Source organism: Diceros bicornis, chromosome 39, assembly GCF_020826845.1.
Source record: "Diceros bicornis minor isolate mBicDic1 chromosome 39, mDicBic1.mat.cur, whole genome shotgun sequence".
Classification (NCBI taxonomy): domain Eukaryota; kingdom Metazoa; phylum Chordata; class Mammalia; order Perissodactyla; family Rhinocerotidae; genus Diceros; species Diceros bicornis.
The window spans coordinates 25,637,527-25,663,156 of NC_080778.1; the positions used below are offsets into that span (position 1 = coordinate 25,637,527).

At 36.6% G+C, this 25,630-nt stretch overlaps 1 protein-coding gene and 1 pseudogene across 1 annotated transcript in view; both read left to right on the forward strand.

Moving 5' to 3' along the window:
• ADGB (androglobin) overlaps positions 1-25,630 on the forward strand; it is a 174,620-nt gene that overhangs the window by 133,646 nt on the left and 15,344 nt on the right. Inside the window, exons 28-32 of the mRNA XM_058534238.1 lie at positions 1,912-2,111; positions 4,226-4,337; positions 15,194-15,369; positions 21,711-21,887; positions 22,826-22,919. Coding sequence (XP_058390221.1) covers positions 1,912-2,111; positions 4,226-4,337; positions 15,194-15,369; positions 21,711-21,887; positions 22,826-22,919 — 759 coding nt within the window. The remainder of the gene's footprint in view (positions 1-1,911; positions 2,112-4,225; positions 4,338-15,193; positions 15,370-21,710; positions 21,888-22,825; positions 22,920-25,630) is intronic.
• On the forward strand, positions 16,771-19,730 carry LOC131399759 (calcium-independent phospholipase A2-gamma-like; annotated as a pseudogene).

Sequence of the window (25,630 nt, forward strand, 5' to 3'; positions counted from 1 at the left end):
TGTCTGCTTCTATCTAGATCATTTCAGTTGCATATCTTTAAGTTTACTAATATTTTCTCCTGAATTTGGCGATGTGTTTTTTCAGTCCATCTAGGAATGTCTCATTTCAGATATAGTCATACTTAGGATTTTATTTTGATTCTTTATATATTTAATTTTTCTGTTGATATTCATTGTTTGTTCTTTCATTATGTTGATCTTTTCCCTTAAATCCTTAAACACATTTTTTTTTTTTTTGTGAGGAGATCAGCCCTGTGCTAACATCCGCCAATCCTCCTCTTTTTTTTTTTTTTGCTGAGGAAGACGGCCCTGGGCTAACATCTGTGCCCATCTTCCTCCACTTTATATGGGACGCCGCCACAGCATGGCTTGCCAAGCAGTGCGTCGGTGCGCGCCCGGGATCCGAACCAGCGAACCCCAGGCCGCCGCAGCGGAGCGCGCGCACTTAACCGCTTGCGCCACCGGGCCGGCCCCCTTAAACACATTTTTAATCATTATTTTAAGGTCCTTGTTTGCTAAGTCCAGCATTATGTCAGCTCTGTGGTTATTTCTATTGACTTTTTCTCAAGTTATGGTCCCGTTCTCTGCTTCTTCATATATCAAATAGATTATATGCTGTACATTGTACATGCTACATTGCTAAGAGTCTAGATTATGCTCTCTTCGTTGAAAGATTGCTGGATTTCATTCTGGCAGGCAGTTTATTGACAGTTTAGCTTAATCCTATAAAGACTTGGTTCTAAACTTTCCTAAGTCGAGTCTAGAGTTTCCATTGCTCCGGGATTAGGGTAGCTCTACCCTTAAAGAATAGCCTTTCTTGAGTCTCAACTGAATGCCCCGTATGTCTGTTAAATTTCCCTCATTTTGGCAGAACTCCAATGTCTCCAATGTCTCTCAACACTGTGCAACCTTCAGAATCTCCATTAAGCCCACAGTCTCCCAGGAGTTGTTGTCTGCCAGCAATTGTTAGGTGTTTGTGCAAATGAAGTTTCAAATTCTTCTAAAGACTCAAGTGGACCCCATGCTTCTCTCTGGGCTCCTTTGCTGCTCAGATGCCTCCTCTCTGGTACCTTGCTTCACAAATTTTAGTTGTCTCAGGAGCCCCAAACTCCAATCGTTTCTTCCTGAATCTGGCAAAACTGTTTACTGTTTGGCCTCCACTTCCCTGTGCTGCAGTTGATATGGTGCCCACAGGCAGAAATCTGGGGAAGTGGAGAGACCCATCTTGTATGTTTTTCTTCTCTTAAGGATCACAGTCTTGGGCTATGTATTGTCCAATGGCTTAAAACAGTTGCTTTATACATTTTGTCCAATTTTATCATTTTTTATGGTGTGAGAACAAATACAATGCTCATTAATTATTGTGTCATGGCTGGGTTTGGAATTTCCCTGTGTCATTCACTTATGTTCCCTCAATACACATTTGATTAATTAGTTAATAACTTTCAGCATGTTTCTATTTTTATCCCTTCCAATGGTACTTATATTATCTGTTAATTATAAAATAATGAATGTAGAAATTAAAAAGTAAAATGAAACTCTTTTATAAGTGTGACAACATACATACATATAGTATTAAATACTGAAGAAGTCAGAGTGTATAGTATTAGTTTAGTGTTATTCGAGTGGCACAGAATGAATGAGAAATTGTTGAAGTGCTGTATAATCTTTTAGCAATCACTGTTTTCTGAGAATATGCATTGCTCTGTGCAAGTCACATACTATTATAGTAAGTTTTAAGACCATAATATTTCTAAGAAGCCAATGATGTTGGTTTTTAACTCATTAAAACAAAACAAATTGACCTGTTCCTTTGCGTGTTGTATAAAAGGGTACAACTAAATAATACAGTCGGTAGTAACTATGCATTTCACATATTTTAACTTAAATGTTAATATTTCTCCTATTCAGCTAGCAAGCAAATTCTTTTAAGTCATGCTTCATCCAAGAAAGAGCAAGAATTGTACAACAAGAAGAAATCTGCCCAGGGGAGTCAGAAATCCTACAAGGGTAAACTTGCAAGTGCAATAGTTGACACTGGTCAGCCTATTTTGGAAGAGGAAACTATCAGTGTGCCCACCATAGATGAAAATGCTAGCACGCCACAGCAGGTATATCTATGCTTAAAAGAATTATTCAGTGGTACTGCTCCTAAAAATCTAAAATAAATTACAGCAATTCTCTTCCTAAAAATTGTCAATGTATAATACTTTCTATATGCAATGCCACTAGTATATAACCAGAATTGATGAATTAGACATTATTGAACAGTTTTTCTATGCCAAGATTTTTAAATATGTGTGTGGCAAATTTTATCTGTACTGTAACCCTATAATGTAGATGTAATTATGTTATGTTATGTATAAGTTAACAGAAGCTATATAACTTTGAAAAAGGTCAGATATTAACAAAAGCTGACTTGTATGTGGCTTAAGTTAAAGAAATAAAGGACAATGCGTATAATTTAAAGGAGTAGAAGAAAATATGACCTATCCATTGGAAGCCAAAAATAAATAAATAAATAAAAAGAAATGAAAATAAAATGCCAGAAATAAATCATACTATGACAATAATTACAATAAATACAAATGGATTATTAATCAATTAAAAGGATAAGATTTTAAAGTTAGATAAAAAATAAGATCCAACTATAAGTAGCCTAAAAGTGACATTTTAAACAAAATGGCACAGAAAGTTTAAAGTTGAGTGAAGAGAGAGCTGTGATATTTTAATATATCAACACATAGAATCCATGAGGGATATTATATAAAAATAAAAGGAGGAATGAAACAGATAAATATGACCTTAACTAATATATAAGTACCTAACTGCACAGACTCAATGAATAAAAAAGCAAAAATTATTAGAGCTACAAAGAAAAAGAGATGTTAACAATTAATACTTGAAGATTTTAACACACACCTCTCAGAAACTGATAGATCAAGGTGAAAAACAAAATATGTTTATCATTAGGCTTTAAAAATTTTAAGTGTAAGCTTAATCCTTTAGATATCTATATAGAACATTTCACCTAATAAATAGAGAATATACTTTTTCATAGCATGTACAAGAAGCTTCAGTAAAAATCAAATGATATTGTATAGATGTTTTCTGAACATAATGAAATAATATAGAAATTAATAATTAGCAGCAAAAATCCCATAAAGGTGGAAACAAAATTAGATATACTAAATAGTCCTTTAGTTAAAAAGAACATGAAAAAAGGAATTATGAAATACAAAGGATTCAATAACCATAAAAAACTACAAATCAAAATTTGTAGGCCACATCTAAAGTAGCATTCAATGAAGTGTTGACTTTTAAGTTAATTTATCAGAAGAATGAATGATCAAAAACAAGTGAGCCAAGCTATTGAAACAAAAAGTTAGAAAAAGAGCAAGAGGATAACTCAAAGACAAAAGAAGAAAAAAATTTAATAAAAGGAGGGTGAAAATTAATGAAATGGGGAACAAAATTTAGGAAGATCAATAAACTCAGCTTTTTTAAGATTAATAAAGTAGACGTGCTTCTTGTAAGACCAATCAAGAAAGAGAAAGAAAATATAAATAAATCAAATACAGAACAAAAATATAGGGTGGAGGTATAACTGCAAATAACAGGTTTTTAAAAAAATTTTAAGGGTTGTGCACAAGTCTATACTAGGAAATGTAGAATTTAGAAAAAAAATGCTAGATTTATAGGGCAAGGGGAGGAATGGAAAAGCTACTTCACTAGAAAATATAAAATAATAATAATAATGAATAATAAAACTGAAATGATCATCAAATCTTGCTTTTCCAAAAAGCCACAGGCCCAGCTCTTTTTACAGAATGGATCTAACAGACTTTCAAGGAGCAAGTTGTTCTAAAAAACAGGAAAACAATACAAACTTGACAGTCCTTTTTAGGAGATTAATGTAATCCTGATTCCAAAACTGATAAGAGTAACAAAAATTAAATAACTAAATTTCATTTATAAACATGGATGCAAAAATTGTAAATCCTAGAATACATAATGGCAGGTGGTGTTGGGATTGTGAGGATAAACTTTTAAAGACTGTGATGTTACAGAATTTTGGAGAACATCTGACAGTATTTAATTAAATTATGATTGTATAATCCAGAGAAATATGCAAGTATTATGTGCCTAAAATAATAAATTAATTGGCACATATTACGTTCTTATATTCTTATCGTTTGTGCTTAAACATCGCATTATTTCACAGGTTTACAAGTATATCATACAGTGTTTGGTGTTGTATAACAGTTGGCCTCTCACCGAAAGTCAACTGATGTTTGTTCAAGCACTGAAAGACTTAGAGAAAAGTGATAGCAAAGGTATGTCACCCTAAATATTATTCATGCATTTTATATAAATATTTAATAGTAAATGTGTCATGTAATTATTAAAACGTTATTGCCTGTGATTTGTATTTTATATCCAGTGGCATTTCCTGTTTTGTTAATTGACTACATATTTTGAAATCTTTACTGCTTGGTTTATAAGAACCAAAAATATATGATTGTTTAGACCTAGTTTAAGCACCTTTTGTCCAGTTAGTAAAAGTTACTTGATGATTATCTAAGAAATGTACAGAACACTTTTCTAGTTATAAAATTATATTTATCCAAGTTGTTGAGAATGCATAACCCTGAAGATAAGTCTTTAAAATATTTAAAAGAAAGAGAATCTCCTAGTGAAAGAAGATTCAGCTTTATTTTTCAAAAAACTACTCTTGATATTCCTGAACAGAAATGATAGTTTGATGCTTTAGAAAAAGAGAAATCTCAAATAGCCTCTACCCCTAAGCTTTATATCACATTACACAATATAATAATTGTATCTGAAGGAGTATTTTCAATTTATGTTCTTTTAAAATTTTAAGCCAGATTGCCTACTCATAAAAATAACATATGTACATGATTTTTAAAATAAAATAAAGCCATATAATACAAAAGGGCATAACAGAAACACCAAAAGCTGACAAGGATGTGGAGCAAAAGGAACTCTTACGCATTGATGTTGTGAATGAACAATGGTACAGCCAATTTGGAAGAGAGTTTTGTGGTTTCTCACAAAACGAAAAACACACTTACTACATAATCCAGCAATCGTACTCTTAATATTTACCCCAAAGAGTTGAAAACTGACAGTTCTGGTCCAAGATGGTGACATAGGATGCTCCTGAATTCACCTTCTCGCACAGACACAAATACACAAGGAGCAATTTCCTCTGAAAGAAACCCAGAAACTAGCTGATTGATTCCTACACATCCGGCAAACAAACAAAAACATTACATCAAAACACGTAGGAAAGACTGAGATACACTCTCACCATAAACCCCGCCCCACCACAGTGACATTCAGTTGGAAGGAAACTTACAACTTCCCAAGTGAAGGGTTTGGACCCAACATCTAGAGCCCCAACTTTTAATACTTCCACCTGAGGGACTGGTCCCAAAACCACCTTATGTGTTCAGCAAAGCTATTCCTATTTTTTTTTTTTTTATTTTTCCAGGAAAATTCATAGTACCAGTAGATTTTACATTACGTTCCTGAGTACCAGGGATTTTAGTAGATCAGAGTGAGACTCAAACCCCATTTTTCCATCTATGTGGGCTCTTTCATGAGTTGGCTGTAGCTCTTGATGCTTCTGATTTCTATATTATAATATTCAGTTATGCCTGTCTTGATGAGTTAAAAATAGTCGTTGCTACTATTGTTTATAGCAATTATAAATGTGAACTCAGACCCTACGTGATAGGGAATAAATAAACCCAGAATAAATCATGAAAATAAAACTGCAGAAAGAATCTTACTAAATTCAATTGGGGATCTTGTTCACAGCGAAAACCTGTTTCTAAATAATGTTCCAATGAGATACAAGAACATGCAATGACAAGGGAGGAAATATTTGTAAAAACATTTAAACTTTTCAGGGAAAGACAGCACTGTATAGTACAATGCTGTTAGAATACTGAATGAGTTGCTTTCTTTTCGTCTCTCCAAAGTAAACTGTTAATGTCTAAAAAGGTGTAAAATACCTTAAAATACCCTGAAGTCTAGTCAAATGTATATTTTTAAATTTCCGTGTGTATTTTCTTCAGTAATTAGAAATTTGTTCCCAATATTTATAAGTTGTGTGAAGTAGGTAAAATTATGTAAATTGGGGACATTCAGAAAAAGAAGAAATGACACTCTGAAATAGAAGGAGGGCGGGGGGAATAGTTTGTACAATGACGTCTTAAAGAATACCAAGCATGGGAAATGAACTGTTGCCTGGGAAGTGGAAGTGGGGAGAAGGAGGATGTGTCTCATAAGATGCCCAGGAGCCCGTTTTGGACACACGTGACCCACAGGACTACCCACCAGGCATCAGGTGTGACCCAAGAGAGGCTGATTCTTGTCAGACAAACATGAGGAAGAAAGGAACAAGGAAAACTATGCACATGTCTGGATATTCGAGGCCGTTCCCCTTCTCCTTCTAGGTTGGAAATGATGAGGAAGAAAGATTCAGAAATGTTTTCCCACGCTTAGTTCACAGAAATGCGTTATTGTTAATATTAAGATTTTGTATACCATTAGACATTGGCAACCCTAAATTGCCACCACTCTTCAAAAATATATGAGTGGGTGGGAGACAAAAAAGGGATACACACAGAAAAAATACGAAGAGTATTTACCAAAAATGTTAAAGTGATTATTTCTAGGTACTGGAATTATTAGTAATTTTACTTTCTTATTTATATTTTTCAGTATCTAAAAACAAAATTAAATTTAAAATTAAAAATGTATAAATCAGAAGTTTTAAATGAGCACATACTATTTTAATCAAAAAATGCAAAGAATATACTTTTATTTTGTAAACAAAAAGAAAACTCTGCAAAGACTTAGAAGTTTAATTATTATGATTATGATTTCTTTTAGTGCTATTATGCACCTCTTACTCTACTAGGTACTTTTCACGCATTATTCTCAATTCTCTGAGAGGTGGTTATTACCAGTCCAGTTTTAAACATGAAGAAATAAGGCTTGGACGCAGTAAATAATTTGCCTAAGTTTAAACAGCTAAGAAGGAGCAAAGTGAAGGTTTTAACCTAAATCTGATTTACTCCAAAGCCCAGAATCTTTCCACTGTACCATGTAAGCTCTTAGAGACTTTCTAGCCAGTAGTGTTGCCATAGTTGTGATGGTGGTCCTGTAGTAGCTGCTAACGTTTATGCCAGATGCTTTCTTAGGGCTTTTTTTTTTTTTTTTTTTGGTGAGGAAGATTGGCCCTGGGCTAACATCTATGCCAGTCATCCTCTATTTTGTATGTGGGACACTGCCACAGCATGGCTTGATGAGCAGTGTGTAGGTCTGCACCTGGGATCCAAACCCACAAACCCCAGGCTGCCGAAGCAGAGTGCGCGACCTTAACCACTACACCACCGGCCAGGCCCCCTCAGGCTGTATCTATATTGACCCAATTAATCCTCACAATAAAACTAAGAGGCAGATGATATTACCATTATCATTTTACACACTAGAAAACTGAGGCACAGACTATTTATGTAACTTGCCTATGGTCACACAGCTAGTTACTGCCATAGCTAGGATCTTGAATGGGAATTAATTATCTGGCAAGGGCTTTTGAACAGGAAAAAAAAAAATATATATATGGTAGTACCAATTTCGGATCTTTATTTTGTCCTTGATAAATGTATTTATTTAGGGAGCTGTCTGTATTTCTTCAGTGAACATAAAAATTTGTATGAAAGCTTTTATGTTTTTCCTTAAGATCTTTTATGTTTCTAAATTTAAGTTGTTCAATGCAGACAGAGTTCCAGTAAACAAACCACTATAACAAACTATCATATTCAATATATTAATGAATAAATGTTAAAATCCTAGAGGAAAACCAAAGAAAAATATTAAGATCTCAGAGGAACACGGTAGTATAATTAATGAAAGAGAATAGTGTGAAAACATAGAGTTGGGTAATGGTACAAAATTAATAATATGAATTAAGTTATTAAAAGGAAATATTAAGTGGAGAAATACAACATAGATAAACCACCCTAAGTTTGTCTGCCTGAGGCTGGGTTATTTATCACCCATAAAATTAGAATAGTAACTTTATCTTTCAAGGTTGTTGTGAACGTTCAGGATAATATATATGAAATTTCTAGAACCTAGTAGCACTCAAAAAATGGTGTTGTCATTATCATGTAGAAAATAAGTCTTCGGGAGTAATTATATGTCTTCCTTTTTGACATCACATTTGACAATTTTATGTGTGAATGAGCAGCTGCTAAAATTAAATTACACCTGCATTCTGTAATACATTCGTTGCTGTAAGCAGCAAACAAAGAAATTCAGAATTGAATTGTATTTAAAATAAACCAGGAAAATTTTCTATTTGAAAGAATACGTTGTCCAATCTTTTTGAAAGTTAAGCAGCTTTTGAATTCACAATAATCAGTCTCTATTATCATGTTTATAAATGTGGATTTTTAGGTAGCCAATTTGTTTAAATTAAAACATATCAGTATGTCAACTTCTGTGAGCCAATTATATTTACAGAACCTACAAACTTTAATTTTGAGAGTATGATATATTTTAGAAAAATTCATTGACTAATGTTTTCAAATTATAACTTAGCTTACTTTTCAATTATAAATACTATATCAAGAATAAATTGGTCAAGTGATTTTTTTCATTAGTATGTTGGTGACCTAATTTAAAATTTTATGTACATCCTGAAGTCAATGGAAATGTTGCCTCATTTATTCATTTACGCTCAACATTTAATTTCTATGAAAAATAAAATATATAATTTTTCAAAAAATTCACATCTGTATAACTCATTATAAAAAGTAAGGCCTGAAATACAGCTACGTACAATTTAAGATATTTGTGTTATGAATTTTTAGGAAGCTTGGCCTCTGGTTAACATAAGGCAACAGTGCCACCTTTAGTTATATTTCAATACCTAAGTTTTATTAAAAATTGCTTACTGAGACAGGTGACTGACTTAAGGAAGTAGAAATTCGAGGATCTTGACCAGGTAGTACATAGTGATATCATGTGCCTTTATATATGGTTAGTGATGTAGTTTTAAAGTCCTTTTGCCAATATACTACGTTTATGTTACTCGCCTGCACCTTTGAAGTTCTAATCTATTTGCAAAAGCACGTGTAAACTTTATCATTCTCAATTCAAGGTCTAATAATAAAACATTATTAGATATGTATGTATATAGATGTTTATATATTCCCGTTTATATTTACCAAGTGTGATTGTAGTTGGTAAATGTATACTTTGTCCTAAACAAGTGTTCTAGTTTAGAAATTATGTTAATGTTCAAATCCCAACCAGTTTTTAGTTCCTGGATTTATAAATCTAAGCACTGAATTTTAATCATAAAATTAAAATTTTGTTTCTGTAATTTTCATAAGTTGTATTATCCACTGAAGATTTCTGTCTACTGTAATCTGGATATGTGTAAGATAATATAAGAGGAAATCTAAAGGCCTGATGCTTTCAAGTTCATTTTATCAACAGATACTCCCTGAGCATTTCCTCTCTGCAAGAGGTATATTAGTTTATTCCAATGGTCATTTCTTCTACCACTCTTCCAATTACATGAATATACAGTGTAAGAGTTACATTTTTCATAATTTTTGAGTCAGTAAGATATTTATTCTTGCATCTTACTGATATATGTCCTTCCAGCCCATACAGATTCCCTATAAAGCTTTACATACTAAAGTTAAACAATCTGATAATGAATACATACTATGAGTTCGGCATTATACTAGGTGAAATTAGGAACTTAAAATCAGGTATATAATGATATTCTGGCCTTCGAAGAATTTGTAATTTATGGGAGAAAAAGATTACCATATTTTATGCCATTAAAGAATATGCAAATTATTTTATTGTATATATTACTAATGTAAGAGGAGGGGACAGTGCACACCTGCTGTGTGCCTGACACTTGAGTAGGTGCTCACATATGTAAACTTGAATACTAGAATATGTTTATTAGAATGAAATCGAATGCACCCAAATGTATGACTCAAACACTAAGATCTGTGGGTAGTAAGAAAAAGGGAGCCCCAGAAACAATGGGCAGCTTGAAATTCCATTTCAGCTGACATGTGTTAACATCTTAAAAACCCAGCTGTGTGATACTGGATATGATCCTATTTTCAATGCTCCATATGGATTATTTTAAGCCCTCTGGGCATGGTGTTAGTATCTCCATTATACAGAGGAGGAAACAAAATCAAAGAATGTAATAAACCTGCCAAAGTTAACCTATCCAGTGGCTGGTCCAGGATTCACTTGCAAGTCATTTGATTATTTGACCAAAGGATTTTCCCTAGCACAACACTTCTCAGCAGCTGGCATTGTTGGCAGAAAGGCAATTTGTCTCCTTGTAAAATTGCGGTGCTTAGAGGCCCCTTGCAGTCATGCAGGATGATCTGCCTCCAATTTGAAAGTAGCTAATAATGGGCAGCAAGCAACTGATAAGATCTGGATTCTTTACAATTACTATTTTACTTTGCTAAAAGAGTGACTTACAAGACTCCAATTTTGAGTCTGACTGAAAAGGGTCTGACATGTCCTTTGGACTTATATTTGAATGCTGGTTCAACTCTTACCAGTTGAGAGCACCTGAGTGAATTACATAACCTCTCTGAATCTGCCCTGCGGGATGCTTTGAGAATTCAAAGAGAAAGAAACGTACTAGGGATTGAACAAATATTATTAGTTCCCCTGCCATTGGGTATTTAGTCATTAGAAATAATTAATAGAACATAAGGCAAATCTCTTCATGTTGGGGAAAGGTAATTACAGCCTCCTAAATGCAGTCCTTGGAGTAGCAGCCTCAGTACCACCTGGGAACTTGAATGCAAATTTGGGGGTTCCACCCAAGACATAATAAATCAGAAACTTTAGGAGTGGTGCCCAGAAATCTATTTTTTAACAAGGCCCTTCAGGTGATGCTGATGCAGGCTAAAGTTTGAGAACCACTCTTGTGAGGAACCCTCAGCCTCATCGAATTCTAAATCATTGATATTGTTCCCTTCAGCCCATCCCTTTGCAACACTTGCTTCAAACAAAAGGGAAACTGTATACATTTCTTAAAGCAGTATTTCTCAAAGTATGATCCACAGGCCACTTGAATTAGAACCACTTGAGGTAGTTTTTAAAAATGTAAATTCCTGGCTCCCCTATCAGACTAAGGAGTTGGGATCTCTGGGGTTTGGGCTTCGAGATCTACATCCTACAGGCTCCCTGGGTGATTTATACATTCACCAGGATTGTGACTTTCTGCATTACAGTAAGCACCACAGTACTGGAAACAAAGTTGTCTGGTAGTACAAGGTGAAAAGAACGAATTCTTCTACCCTAGTTTTTATGAGGTTCTTTTATCTAGTGCTGCCCGCAGGTGGAGCTCTAAAATACAGTTAGCTCCTTACTCTGTTGGCAGTAAGGTCTCTGGGACCTGGGTTGACTGGGGCAAGAAGCTGAGGTAGTGGTGGTGGCCACTGAAACTGGTTGAAGCCCAGTTACCTCATAAGATGGGCTTAAGATGAAGACTGGTGCTGCCCCATCTCTGTGAAGCAGGGCAGCATGAGGGGACTCTGGAAGGAAGTAGCAGAAATACGTGGGCTAGGATGTGCAACTATGACATATAACTATCTACTGGGGCTTTGGGGGAAAAATAAATAAATAAAATTATAAAAAAAAAAGAAATACGTGGGCTTCCATTTCTGTGCAAGCAACGTTTCTTCAACCTCAAAGTTTTTGGCTGGCAAAGGATGCCAAAAAACCAAGGAGAAAATATGTTCTCTGCAGCCTTTCTTACTTTCTATCCTGAGCTTTTGATAAAAGGTGATTTTACTGTATGGCTTCCCATGAAAATCCTTGTCTTCATTTCTTCTTTCTTCTTGATCCAGTTTCTGTGGCTCATCATCTCTACCCTTATGCCATGTCCTTCGTCTCATTGAAATAACCTTATTCTCTTTCTGTGGTCTCATTTTTCTCACTTTTCCACTCACAAGTTAAATCAGTCCATTTTTGACTTGTCCTACTTGTCACACTCAAGAGCTGACCTGCTTGGAATGGAATCTCACCTTCCTCCACAGAGATTTTTGTAATTCCATGCTGTAATGACAAGGTCTCCAGGCAACTATGAGAGATCCAGCCTATGTGAATTCTCCATTCTCTCAGGACTCTTCCCCAGACAAACAGTATGCAGAGATGATAACTCAGGAGGTTCAGATAAGAAAACAAGTCCAGCAGGACATCAGTGGAAATGACAGAGTAAGGACTCTGAAAACTAGCTCCTCCATAAAAACAATGAAAAAAACTGGCAGAAATGATCAGAATCAACTTTTTCAGAACTCTGGAAATTAGCAAAGGTTGTGTTAAAGAAAAACAGCCCAATCTCTTTAAAAACAGTGAGCTGTATGGCATTTTAACTTGTCCTAGTCTCATCCCCTGATCTCCAGCTCAGCAGTAGCCTTGAAAAATAACAGCCTATATTCCTCCTGGTGCAGGTAGGCAGACACCAGAGAGAGTAAAATGAAACTGGATCTCTTTTAAAGTCTCATTCCCAAAGACTCATTATTATTTGACTTGTCTGTTGATATCCTGGAAGACACCAACTGCAGGGCTGACTCAAAATCAGCTCAGTGAAAAGCCTTCTCCCCAAGATGGGAGATAGTTCAATTGAGATTATTCATCTGAGGAACATTAAGAAAAAAATGAAGGAATAAAGAAAAAGGAACAGGAACAGGTCCTCAGAGACTTGTGGAACACAATCATGTATACCAACATATACATAATGGGAACCCTAGAAGTAAAGGAGAGAAAATCATAGAAAGGCTATTTGAAGAAATAATGACCGAAATTGTCCCAAATTTGATGAAAAATATCAATTGGCACATTCAACTCACTAAACACACTCCAAATAGGATGAACTCAAAGAGATCCACAGCTAGACACATCATAATCAAACTGTCTAAAGACAAAGACAAAGAATCTTGAAAGCAGCAATAAAGAAGTGATTCATCACATACAAGTAATCCTCAATAAGACTAACAGCAGATTCTTTATCAAAAACTAAAGAGACCAGAGCCATGGGATGACATTTTCAAAGAGTTGGAAAAAAAGATTAACCAAGAATTCTATATCCAGAAAAACTATCCTTCAAAAATAAGGGAGAAATTAAGACATTCTCAGGAAAACAAAAACTGAGAAAATTTGTCACTAACAAACCTGCCCTACAAGGAATACTAAAGGAAGTCCTTCAGGCTGAAATAAAAGGACAGTAGGCAGTAACTTGAATCCACATGAAGAAATTAAGTTCACCAGTAAAGGTAACTACATAGGTAAATATAGAAGTCAACACAAATGTATTTTTTGTTTGTAACTCTGATTTCCCTCCTATCAATATTAAAAGACAGCAGCATAGAGCAATAATTATAAATCTGTATAAATGCACACAACATGTATAAAGACTAAATTTGTGATAATAACAGCATAAAGGGGAGACAGAACTATATAAGAACAAAGATTTTGTATACTATAGAAATTGTATTATTCCAAACTAGACAGTTATAAATTAAGATGTTAATTGTAATCATCAGGCAACCACTAAGAAAATAACTCAAAAATATATAGCAAACAAACAAAACACAACAAGACTTAAAATAGTATAGGAGTAAATATTTATTTACCACAAAAGAAGACAGTAATGGAAGAATATAAGAAAAAAAAGATAAGACATATAAGAAAAGAAATAGTGAAAAAGCAGACATAAATCCTACCATGCCAGTAATTACATTAAATTTAATTTGAATAAACTTTCTAGTTAAAAGAAATAGATTGGCTGAAGGGATAACAAAAACATGATCTAACTACATGTTGTCTACAAGAGAGACACTTTAGTTTCAAAGATACAGATAGTTTGAAACTCAAAGGATGGAAAAAGCAATACCATACAAACAGTAACCAAAGAGACCTGGAGTGGCTATACTAACAGCAGACAAAATAGACTTTAAGACAAAAAAAAATTTACTAGAGACAAGGATATTTCACAATAGTAAAAGAGTCAATCCATCAAGAAATATAACAATTATAAACATATATGAACCTAAAAACAGAGTTCAAGATACATAAAACAAAAATTGACAGAATTTAAGGTAGAAATAAACAATTTGATATTAATAGTTGGAAATTCAATACCCCAATTTTAATAATAAGTAGAAAACTAAGCAGAAAATCAGTTAGGAAATAGAAAACTTGAACAACACTATAAGCCAACCTGACCTGACAGATATCTATAGAACACTCCATTCAGCAACAGAAGAATACACATTTTTCTCAAGTGCACTTGGAACATTCTGCAGTAGAGATGATATGTAAAGCAATAAAACAAGTCTCAGTAAATGTAAAAGGATGGAACTCATACAAAGTATGTTTTCTGATCACAATGGAAGGAAATCAGTAACAAATAAATTTGGGAAATGCACAAACATATGGAAATTAAACAACACACTCTTAACCAATGGATCAAAGAACAAATCATAAGAGAAACTAAGAAATATTTAGAGATGAATAAAAAAGAAAACACAATGTACCAAAACTTATGGGAATCAGGGAAAGTAGTGCTAAGAGGGAAATTTATAGCTATAAATGCTTACACTTAAACAGAAGAAAGATCTCAATAACTTAACCTTCCATCTTAAAAAACTAGACTAGAAAAGGAAGACCAAACTAAGCCCAAAGCAAGTAGAAGGAAGGGAATAATAAATATTGAAGCAGAGATAAATGAATTCAATATTGTACTGGAGATACTAGCGAAGGCAATTAGGCACGAAAATGAACTGAAAGCATCCAGATTGGAAATGAATTACATAATGGTGATGTTTGAATAACTTTATGAGTATACTAAAACCCAATTATTTATACACTTCAATGGTGAGTTTATAGTATGTGAATTATTTCTCAATTTCATAAAAGAGAGTCACACAAATCTTTATAGAAGATTTGTCTGTCTGTTTAAAAAATGAAAAGAAATCCAAACCCCTTAGACTAACCACTTTTTCATGATTTGTTTCCTTTGTTCCTATATGACATGATTTTATTGTTATATTATGACTCACTGGTTTCCATTTTTATGTCTTTCTAGGTCATGGAGAGAAACTTGAGGAATCATCAGTTACCTTGGGAAGCCCAGATTCCCACACTATCAGTGAGGGTCAGAAATCTTCAGGAACTTCCAAAACAACAAGAAAAGGCAAAGAAAAGGCTTCCGAGAAAGAAAAGACAGCCAAAGAAAAACAAGCACCTCGCTCTGAGCCTCAGGTGCGTGTGGTACTTTTTCTTATTGAAGTCGCTTAATAAATATAGGTTCATTGGATCCCATTTCCCCTGAGAACAAAAGTAAAAATATCCATGTCTCTGATTCCAGCAACCATCTAAACACCTTAAGGACATTTCTTGGACACTTTCTGCAAGCTGCCTTCCCTAGTTTAGTATCAAAAAGCATTAGTTGAACTTTAAGTAGGTAAGACACTGTTTGGGTTTCTAATATTTATATTATACAGTCTGCACCTTCAAAGAACTCACAATCTAGTGGAGGAAACTGAAGGCTAACTGAGAGTTTTAATGTTGGATATAGTATGTGTAGTGATAGAAAGAATAGGTACCTATTCCAGGCTCTTCCTAGAGGAGTCAAATCTTGAACTGAGTCAATGAGCAAAGACGTTCTAAGGCAAAAGCCAACGCAATCTGTTTTTTGAAGCATTAAAATATGAGAGATGAGGCTGGAGGGGTAAGTAAATGTCAGATAGGGGAAGGCCTTTAAGCTTCATTGGAAGGCTGGGATTTGATCTATAGCCCAGAGGTCATGATTCCAAATTCCTTCAGGGTCAGTTAGGTGATTACAATGATTAGAGATCAGGAAGAGAATGTGGGTGGCAAATTTGAGGAATTCAAGCACAGGCCTAGAGATACTCAAATTCAAGTTATTTAAAAACACTAAAGTCAAAACAAAATACCTCTGAGGACAAAATCTTCCCATCATTTGCGATCACTGCTTAGGCTAATCAGGGTTGGGTGGTAGAGGATTTAAGAAGTGTATTGACATGATCAGATTTACATTTCAGACACCCTGGTGGCTTATAAGGGTATGAATTTAAAGGAGAAAGGCTAGAGATGGGGAAACCATTCAAGAAAGTACAGCAGTAGTCCAGGCAGGAGAGTGCATAGTGTACCAAGTATAATTCAAAAGAAAGGAAGAAGACAAAGAATTATCTAGGAGACAAACGAGGTATGTAGTTATCAATCTGGAGTAGGTGGTCAGGAACAAGAAGGAACAAAGGATATCTCCCAGGTTTGCAGATGGATTAACTGAACAGGATGTTGGTACGACTAGTAAAAGACAATAAAGGAAAATTAACAAATTAGGAGAAGAGATGATGATCAGTTATCCCAGACTTCAGTAATGGAAAAACCTGTCCACTTGCATTTCCAAGATTTGATTTCCTAGTTGGAATCTACCCTTGGAAACATTGTGAAGTAAAGAAGCTTAAGCTGACTTTCGCTGGGGGTGGGATGGAACTGACAGGCTGGTCCCTGAGCTACTGCTCTTCTGTTTGTGTTGGAAACTCAGCTGACGCAGGCCGGCCCTGGTCAACATCAGTGCTGGGAAGAGCAAGTTGCCACTGCTGCATTAGCAGTAGCAACCTGCCATCTCATAATGCAAGAAGTCTTTGTGGGAAGCAGAGGAGCAAGCAACTGCATTTCTTGTGCTCACCCAAATATTGTTGGAGGATAAGTCACATCAGTCTACAAAGAGGTTTTCATACCAGCAAAATAAAATGTAAATGGACCCAAGGTGAAGTAGATGCTTGCAGTAAGCACTGTTACTCTCCAAGCAACCATGGTTTACACACTGGAATTTTGAAACTTAGCACTTTTGCTCCCAAGGGTCTTGCAAGAGTGAGTGTTCATATGTCCCATCTTAAAAGTACATTGAACTTTGTTTCAAAGGCTGTTTTTGGTAATCAGAATGAAATGATTTCACGGTTAGCTTAACCTAAGCCAAGTTCTCGAATATTTTAAAAATATCAGTTAGTGGCTGGTTAAAACAGAAAAACATTAAACAAACCATAAAATTTCTGAAAAAATCTAGTACTAAATCAGCAGAAAAGAGTTTTCCAGAAAAGAAAAGTCATGGCATAGGTAGAGACGAAGGTAGAGGTAAGCAAAGCCTTTTTCATACACGAATGGTATGACCACAAAATTTGGAGAATCATTCTACTTTTTATCAAATCATATTAATTCCTACTTCAAATGTAAGGGGAAAATGTCTCAAAAAAAGGAAAATAAATGTTTCCAGGACAATTCAGAAACTGAAGATAAAACCTTTGAAGAATAAAAAATGAGTAATCGGGGGCCAGCCTGGTGGCATAGCAGTTGAGTTCGCATGCTCCACTTTGGCGACCTGGGGTTCATGGCTTCTGATCCTGGGTACGGACCTACACACCGCTTGTCAAGCCATGCAGTGGTGGTGTCCCAAATAAAGTAGAGGAAGATGGGCACAGATGTTAGCCCAGGGCCAGTCTTCCTCAGCACAAAGATGAGGATTGGCAACAGATGTTAGCTCAGGGCTAATCTTCCTCACCAAAAAAAAACAAACAAAAAAATGAGTTATCCATATCCTGACATCCTGACTGATAAGAATCTATGCTCAGAATCTTCTTTTTATACTGTGGATAAGCCTGCAAGTCTCAGTGGGACATCTGAGGTTTTTCCAGTTTCTACTAAACAAAGTACTGCTAACTTACTTTCTTGTCCTGCTGAAGGTGTACAGGCTTTAGTAGGCGGTTATATTGGTGGACTTGTCTCCAAATTAAAGTATGATTCAGTCGGAAGGCTCAGTCAGAACAAGAAGAGGCGATTAAAGCTGAGAAGACTGTCAGCAAAAACAACAAAGCAGAGGAACAAAAGCATTTGACCACAAGAGTGAGTACAGTAGTCCCCCATTATCTGCGGGGGATGTGTTCCAAGCTCCCAATGGATGACCGCGGGTAACTGAAACCACAGAAAGCGAAATCGCGGATAAGGGGGGACTAGTGTATTGGGGACTGAACTCGAACATTAGTTCAAGCATTAAGAACAACTGACCCAAAGCTCTGCACTTATAGGGTTGAAAAACTGACTCTTCATCTTCCAGAACTTCCTGAGGGAAAAGGAGTGGCTTCCGAGGGAAGAATTATTCCGTATTTATTACGACTGGGACAAATTAAGGATGGCACTCTTCAAGTTGCAGTTAGAGAAATTTTGGCCTTAATTGGCTATGTGGCTCCAGTGCAAGAAAGAGGCATCCGAATTCTCACAATCGATGGTGGATGAGCAAGGGATGTGGTTGCTCTCCAGATACTGCAGGAACCAGTTCAACTCAGGCAGAAGCCATTTTGTCAGCTCTTTGATTGCATTTGTGGTGTAAGCACAGGTGCCATATCAGCTTCATGTTGGGATTGTTTCATACGCCCCTCGGTGAATGAGAGGAACTTGACTGAAAATTAGAATCACATGTGTTTTCGCAAAATGTTATTGTTGGAACGGTCATAATGAGCTGGAGCCGTGCATTTTATGAGTCAAATGTGGGGAAATATTCTTATTTATTTTATTCATTTTTTTTTGTGAGGAAGATCATCCCTGAGATAACATCCATGCCAATCCTCCTCTTTTTTCGCTGAGGAAGACGGGCCCTGAGCTAACATCTATTGCCCATCCTCCTCCTTTTTTTCCCCCCAAAGCCCCAGTAGATAGTTGTACGTCATAGTTGCACATCCCTCTAGTTGCTGTATGTGGGATGCGGCCTCAGCATGGCTGGAGAAGCGGTGCGTCGGGGCACGCCCGGGATCCGAACCTGGGCCGCCGGTAGCAGAGCACGCGCACTTAACCGCTAAGCCACGGGGCTGACCCGGAAATATTCTCAAGGATAGAATGGGATATGCGCTAATGATTGACAGCAAGAAATCCCACGTGTCCTAAGGTAGCTGCAGTAAATACCATGGTAAACAGAGGGATAACGGCGAAAGCTTTGGGTTCAGAATCTATGGTCACTCTCCTGAAGTCAACTCTCATTGTTTGGGAGGCTGTCGGTATAAAATGTGGCCAGTCACTAGAGCCTCATCTGTTGCTTCATGCTACTTTGCAGAGGATGTATTTGGGAAATGACCTGCACCAAGATGGAGGTTTGCTTCTGCATAACCCTTCAGTATTAGCAATGCACGAATGTAAATGTCTTGGGCCAGGCGTCCCATTAGTGCATAGTATCCCTTGGCATTGGATGTTGAGTATGTAAGAAAGACCGTGATATACACAAGCTTGAAAACCACACTGTCTAATGTTATCAACAGTGCTACAGATATAGACGTACATGTAATACTTGATGATCTGTTACTCCCTGGCACTTATTTTATATTGAGTCCTGCAATACATGAAAATATACCTCTAGATGATGAAAGTCAGAATGAAAAGCTGGATCAGCTGCAGTTGGAAGGTTTGAAGTACATAGACAGAAATGAAGAAAAAGTGAAAGACATTGCAAAAAGTATTGAAAAAATATTGTCAAGAAAAATACAATTCTGTAGAAAATTAATGATTAGATAAAACTAAAAACTGGCCTTCCATTCTTTTCAAAATTGTGGTAAATGTATGCATGTATTCTCAAAAAAGAAAGCCCATTTAGAAGATCCACCAAATTTAACATACAATTGTGGGATTCAGCGTTGAGTTAACTTTGAAATACTTATGAATTCTGGGGAATCCTGAAAAAGATGGCCTTGGACTATCTTGAATAGCGCAAAGGGTATTTTTGGTTACGGAATTCATATGGGAATTAGGTTTTTATTTCATTAGTAATTAACTAAGCTTTAGGAATCTTAATATTGTGCTCATTGGTTTTAGTGGATATTGGTATTATCTAGTTTGATGTTCGAAAATTTATTAATATATGTGCCAAACAAGAAACTGAAAATTATCATAATATACTTTGTATTTTCACTTTAGTCACCATCATGTTGAATTTATTTGATCATTGATTTTATTTCATTTGGAAAAGCTAATTTCTTCTTAAATTTACATTACCTATGTTTTCACTAACTACATTCTACAATCCAAATGCTGCCTTTTATTGTAATATCATCTAAACAGATGCAGAAAAATGGAATTTTCTTTATCAAAGGACTATTACTTTGAAATATAAAAGAACCAGATATAGTTTTCTACTCAAAATTTGCTTATTTCAACATTGATTCAAAAACATAGGTGAAGTTCCAATCAACCACTTTTTTCCCTTGAAACTTCAAGATAATCCTGTGTGTTAATTTTTCTAGGTGTAGCTTCAGTTTATCATTCACTGTTATAAAATCAATTATTTGAATTCACTTAGAAAATATTCTTATCATTAGCAAGAATAAACTATTAAAATTTAAAATAAGCTTCACTCAATCCATTAATTCTTATAAGACATGGCCCTCCCTTAGTCCTTCACAGTGTTCCCTTCCCTGATCAAAATGTGATCCCAGAGAAGTTTCTGATTAACTCATTTATCAAGCAATATGAAAGATGAGAAAAGCTTATGTACTGTTTTTTAAAAGGAAGAAATGAAAGAATTTCCAATTGTGAGATTTCAGTTCTCATCAGAATATTAGGGGAATATCGTAGAAATCTAGAAGATCTTTTTGGTAACATTAAAAAAAACTGCACGTGAAAACTTTATTCAGTGACCCCCCCCCAATCCCTGCCTCCTCACCTGCGTTATTTAACATGGATAATTGACATTGTCCACCTTACGTAGAGTGCTAGTCACCAAATCAGATTCAAGCCTTTCTCCCTGCCAGATTGCCAGGAATGAGCCTCATGTATCTAGACATTTTCAAGTCCTGTGTCAATCTGCTCCCAGCCTATGGTCCATGAAAGTGATCCCATGAGACATCAAAATGTCGTTAACTTTCATAATGAATATATAGCAAGTATATCCAGACTTGGAAATAATCCACTATTCCTGCCCTCATTTTTGTGAAGAGATGCTATGAGTTAGCCTAAGTGTAATTTAGAATTTTTTTTGTTTACAGCTTTTAGGTAAAATTTGCATAGAGTGAAATGCAACAATCTAAATGCACAGATCAGTGAGCTTTGACATGTAACCCACGTTTCTATCAAGGTATAGATTTTAGACCATTTTCACAAGTTTAGAAATTCCCTCCAACCTCTTTGCAGTGGATTCTGTCATCCCCATACCTCACCCCCAGGCAACAGTTTTGCTTGTTCTGGAATTTCATACGGATGAATCATGCAAGATGTATTCTTTTGTGCTCAACTTCCTCTCAGTATAATGTCTCTCTGTGAGATGTTATTACTTTTTAATGTTAAATAGTATTCAATCATATGAACCTATTACAATTTGTTTATCCATTCATCAGCTGATAGACATTTATATTGTTTCCATTTTTTTTGGCTATTATGAATAAGGCTGTAATGAATTCTTGTTCGGGTCTTTTTGTGAATACATATTTTCATTTCTTTTGGGTAAACACTTAATAGTGAAATTATGGATCACAGGGTAAAATCTAGACCCATTTGAAAGGAGAAAAACATCTGACCCAAAGGTTTTCATTTTATTTTACCAGTTGTCCACTGCTCACTCTCAACCAGAAGACCCAAATAAACCCTACTGGATTTTGAGGCTGGTCTCTGAACACAGCGAAGCAGACATTTTTGAAGTGAAAAAAGACACAGAAAGAGCAGACGAAATCCGAGCCATGAAGATAGCCTGGGAGATGGCTGAGCCAGGGAGAGCAGTCGAGGTCGCGTGAGTTTGAAAAGTTGTTCTTTCGCTTTTCCTTCCTGGGCATGGTCTGAAGGAAGAGCCGTGTTGGTGAAACCCCATAGTCTTTCCTTTAGGAACGATACCTGGAATTTTGTCAGACCTGGACTAAGTGTCAGGCCACATTTGGACACCTTGTGAAATGTTACCCTCCTGATACCCCGATGACTTTCAGAGCGAAGCACGCAATGGTGCCACTAATCAGCTCAAACTGTGGGTTACCTCATTCTTTCTGGTAGCGGGGGCTGTGTCCACATCTGTCCTTCACACTCCCAAGTAAGAAAGCATAACGACGTATAATATGTGCTTTCATGTACTTTAAAGAGCCTCAGATAAAAAGCATATGCTTCTCTTTGTGGAATCGACATACCTCAAGTCTCCCTCCCCCCTATATTTTATGTAAGAACCATTGCCGTGGTGAAACATTATTACTTGTATGTGTTTCATGTCCCAACTCAGGGTTATTGAGGCAGATAAAAAAGGTTCAGGAGCAACTGGATCTAAGATAGCACACCCAGTGCATTGGTTTTAGGACTTCTTCTTTACTAGTTCTCAAAATAACTGTCAAAATCACGGATGGTTCAGAATTTGAGTTTATTTGATAATTAATAAGAGCTGGCCTGGTTCTAACTGCCCTATTCATTCACATTTTCCCGGGTTTTTTTGTCAAGGAAGATTGGCCCTGAGCTAACATCTGTGCCAGTCTTCCTCTATTTTGTACGTGGGTCACTGCCACAGCATGGCCGCCAACGAGTGGTGTAGGTCTGTTCCCGGGATCCGAACCCGTGAACCCAGTCTGCCCAAGTGGAGTGCACTGAACTTAACCACTATACCACGGGGCCGGCACCCCTGGTGTTTTTTTGAGTACTGTTAAGATGTTGTTCCTCTACTGTTTTGTTGATAGTGTTTGTTCTCTAGGCTTCTCAGGCTCGTCTACGTTACCTCAACCGGCTCTTTAAGAAAACACCTGATGCTGAGAGTTTGCCCGTGTGTGGAAGTCAAACTAAAGAAGGTCAGTTGACTCTGCCCCAGCTGCCTCAAACACAGAGCTGTTACTTGCACCTCTTAAAAGACAGTCAGCAAGTCATGCTTGGCAAAAGCACATTTCAGAATCTAATTTTTTACAGGATTGTAAAAAGTCACATATAATCCCGTAAGAAAATAGATTCTGAAGTGTGTTCTTTTTACCAAGCAGATGTTTACTTTTGCCCCGGGTAGATAAGATTTTCCCCACTTAAGAAAAATTGAAGCCAGAAATAACAGTTCATCCTAGTTAGAAGATATCAGTATGCGAACTTGAAGGCAGGCCTACTACTATAAATCTGGTGCCTTTCTAGTAACAATAACAATGAATAATAGCAATAAGAATCATAGTAATAAAGCTGACTACTTTTATTGAGTGATTGCCTTGGGCCTGGAATTGTGAAACACTAATTATTTCATTTAATACTCACATCCACCCACTGATATATAATATTATTTCCAACTTACCAATAAGGACACAGGCCCAGAGTAATTTGCTCTGGAATTTGCTAAGCTCACAAGATGCCCAGAGACAGAGCTAGCATGTGGTCAGAGCTCTCCATCACCCCAGCATCCTCTCAAAACCACGTGGCTGCCTCCATCTATCACCGCACTAGGCTGTCCAGGGAGGCTGAAGACGTTCACATCCCAAATTGTGCTTTTCCACTTTGACATCTTCAGGAGTGTAATTCAATAACTTTTATAAAAATCATGTCCCTTAACTTTTCCTATGGAGAGGATAAACCACAAATATCACCCTCATCCTGTGATCCTGGGATGGGCACTGTTCAAAGGGCTTTATGTTTGTTATCTCACTTTAAGCTACAGCAACTATGAGGTAGACATGACTGTTCTCATTTAACAGATAAAGAGACCAAAGCTCAGAGAGCCTTCCTTTTTTTTTTTTTTTTCTTTTTTCTCCCCAAAGCCCCAGTACATAGCTGTGTATCATACTTGTAGAGTTGTAGCTCTTCTATGTGGGACTCCGCCCCAGCATGGCTTGATGAGCAGTGCGTAGCTCCGTGCCCAGGATCCAAACTTGCGAACCCCCGGCCGCTGAAGCAGGACCCATGAGCTTAACCACTATGCCACCAGGCTGGCCCCACAGAGATCCTTCTTATTCTTCCCAATTCATACATTTAAAAAGTGACCAAGTTGGGATTTGAAATACTCCTAACTCCTAATGTAATCACTTCTCTAATCAATAGGGTCTAATGTTATGTTAGCAATACAAAGGTGAATAGAATATGATTCTTATCCTTTAGGCTCCAGGTTTTATTTTTAATTTTAAAAATGTTATATTATTCTATATGTAAAGGAAAAGTTATTGCTCTAGACACTTGTTAAGAATGGCAAGAAGGGGCCAGCCCGGTGGTATAGTGGTTAAGTTCACGTGCTCCAATTCAGCGGCCCAGGGTTCGCGGGTTTGGATCCCAGGAGTGGACCTACGCACTGCTCATCAAGCCATGCTGTGGTGGCATCCCAAAGACAAAATAGAAAATAGAGGAGGATGGGCACAGATGTTAGCTCAGGGCTAATCTTCCTCAGTAAAAAGAGGAAGATTGGCAATGGATGTTAGCCCAGGGCCGATCTTCCTCAACTAAAAAATAAAAATAAAAAGAATGGTAAGAAGACTTGATTCAAGACTATCGCGACAGGAGTCAAGACTGTTGCAATAGGAGAAAGGGGTTGAACTCAACTCTGAATACAACAGGGACAAGGGGGGACTGATAGCCAACAGGCAGGCTGAGGGAGTGGATGGCAAATTACACAGAGGAACTTGGTTAGGTATCAAGGCTCAGGGAAGAGGACCTTGATTAATATTGGGGGTAGGGGAAGAGGACCTTGATCTCAAGGATGGGGAGTTCTTGATAAACTGGTTTAGCAGGATTCTTTGCTAAAACTGAGATCTTTTACAAGCCAAGGATGAGGTGCAGTGAAGCACAGGGCTCAGAGGAACCTGAGCTCCTCATACAACATATGCAGTAAAGGCATAAATCTTAATTGCACAGCATGAGGAGTTTTCACATTTGTGTGCAGTCCGGAGCCACCATTTAGATCAAGGCACGAAACAGTTAGTACATCCCGAGAGTCCTCCTCCTTCACCTTCCCAGCCATTTCCTTCCTCAAGGTAACTTCTAGTCTGACCTCTACCACCAGGAATTAATTTTTGCTGTTCCTGAACTTCATGTTTTGGACTCATACAGTATGTACTCTATATGTCGTGCTATTCAGCTGTTCTATTTCTTCCTGTGTCGGGATTAGTAAGTTGTGTTTTACAAGGAACTTGTCTATTTTAAGTAATTTAAACTTCCTAGAATAAACTTCATTTTAACCTCTTTTTTCCTCAATCAGTCTTGCTCTAGGAGTGCATCAATTTAATTAATTAATTTATTAATTAATTTATTTATTTATTTATTTTGATGAGGAAGATTAGCCCTGAGCTAACATCTGTTGCCAATCCTCCTCTTTTTGCTGAGGAAGATTGGCCCTGGGCTAACATCCATGCCCATCTTCCTCTACTTTATATGTGGGACACCTGCCACAGCATGGCTTGATAAGTGGTGCATAGGTCCACGCCCGGGATCTGAACCCGCGAACCCCGGGCTGCTGAAGCGGAGCACGCAAACTTAACCACTTTGCCACCCTGCCGGCCCCAATTTTAATACTATGTTTAAAGAACCAACTTTTGACTATTGA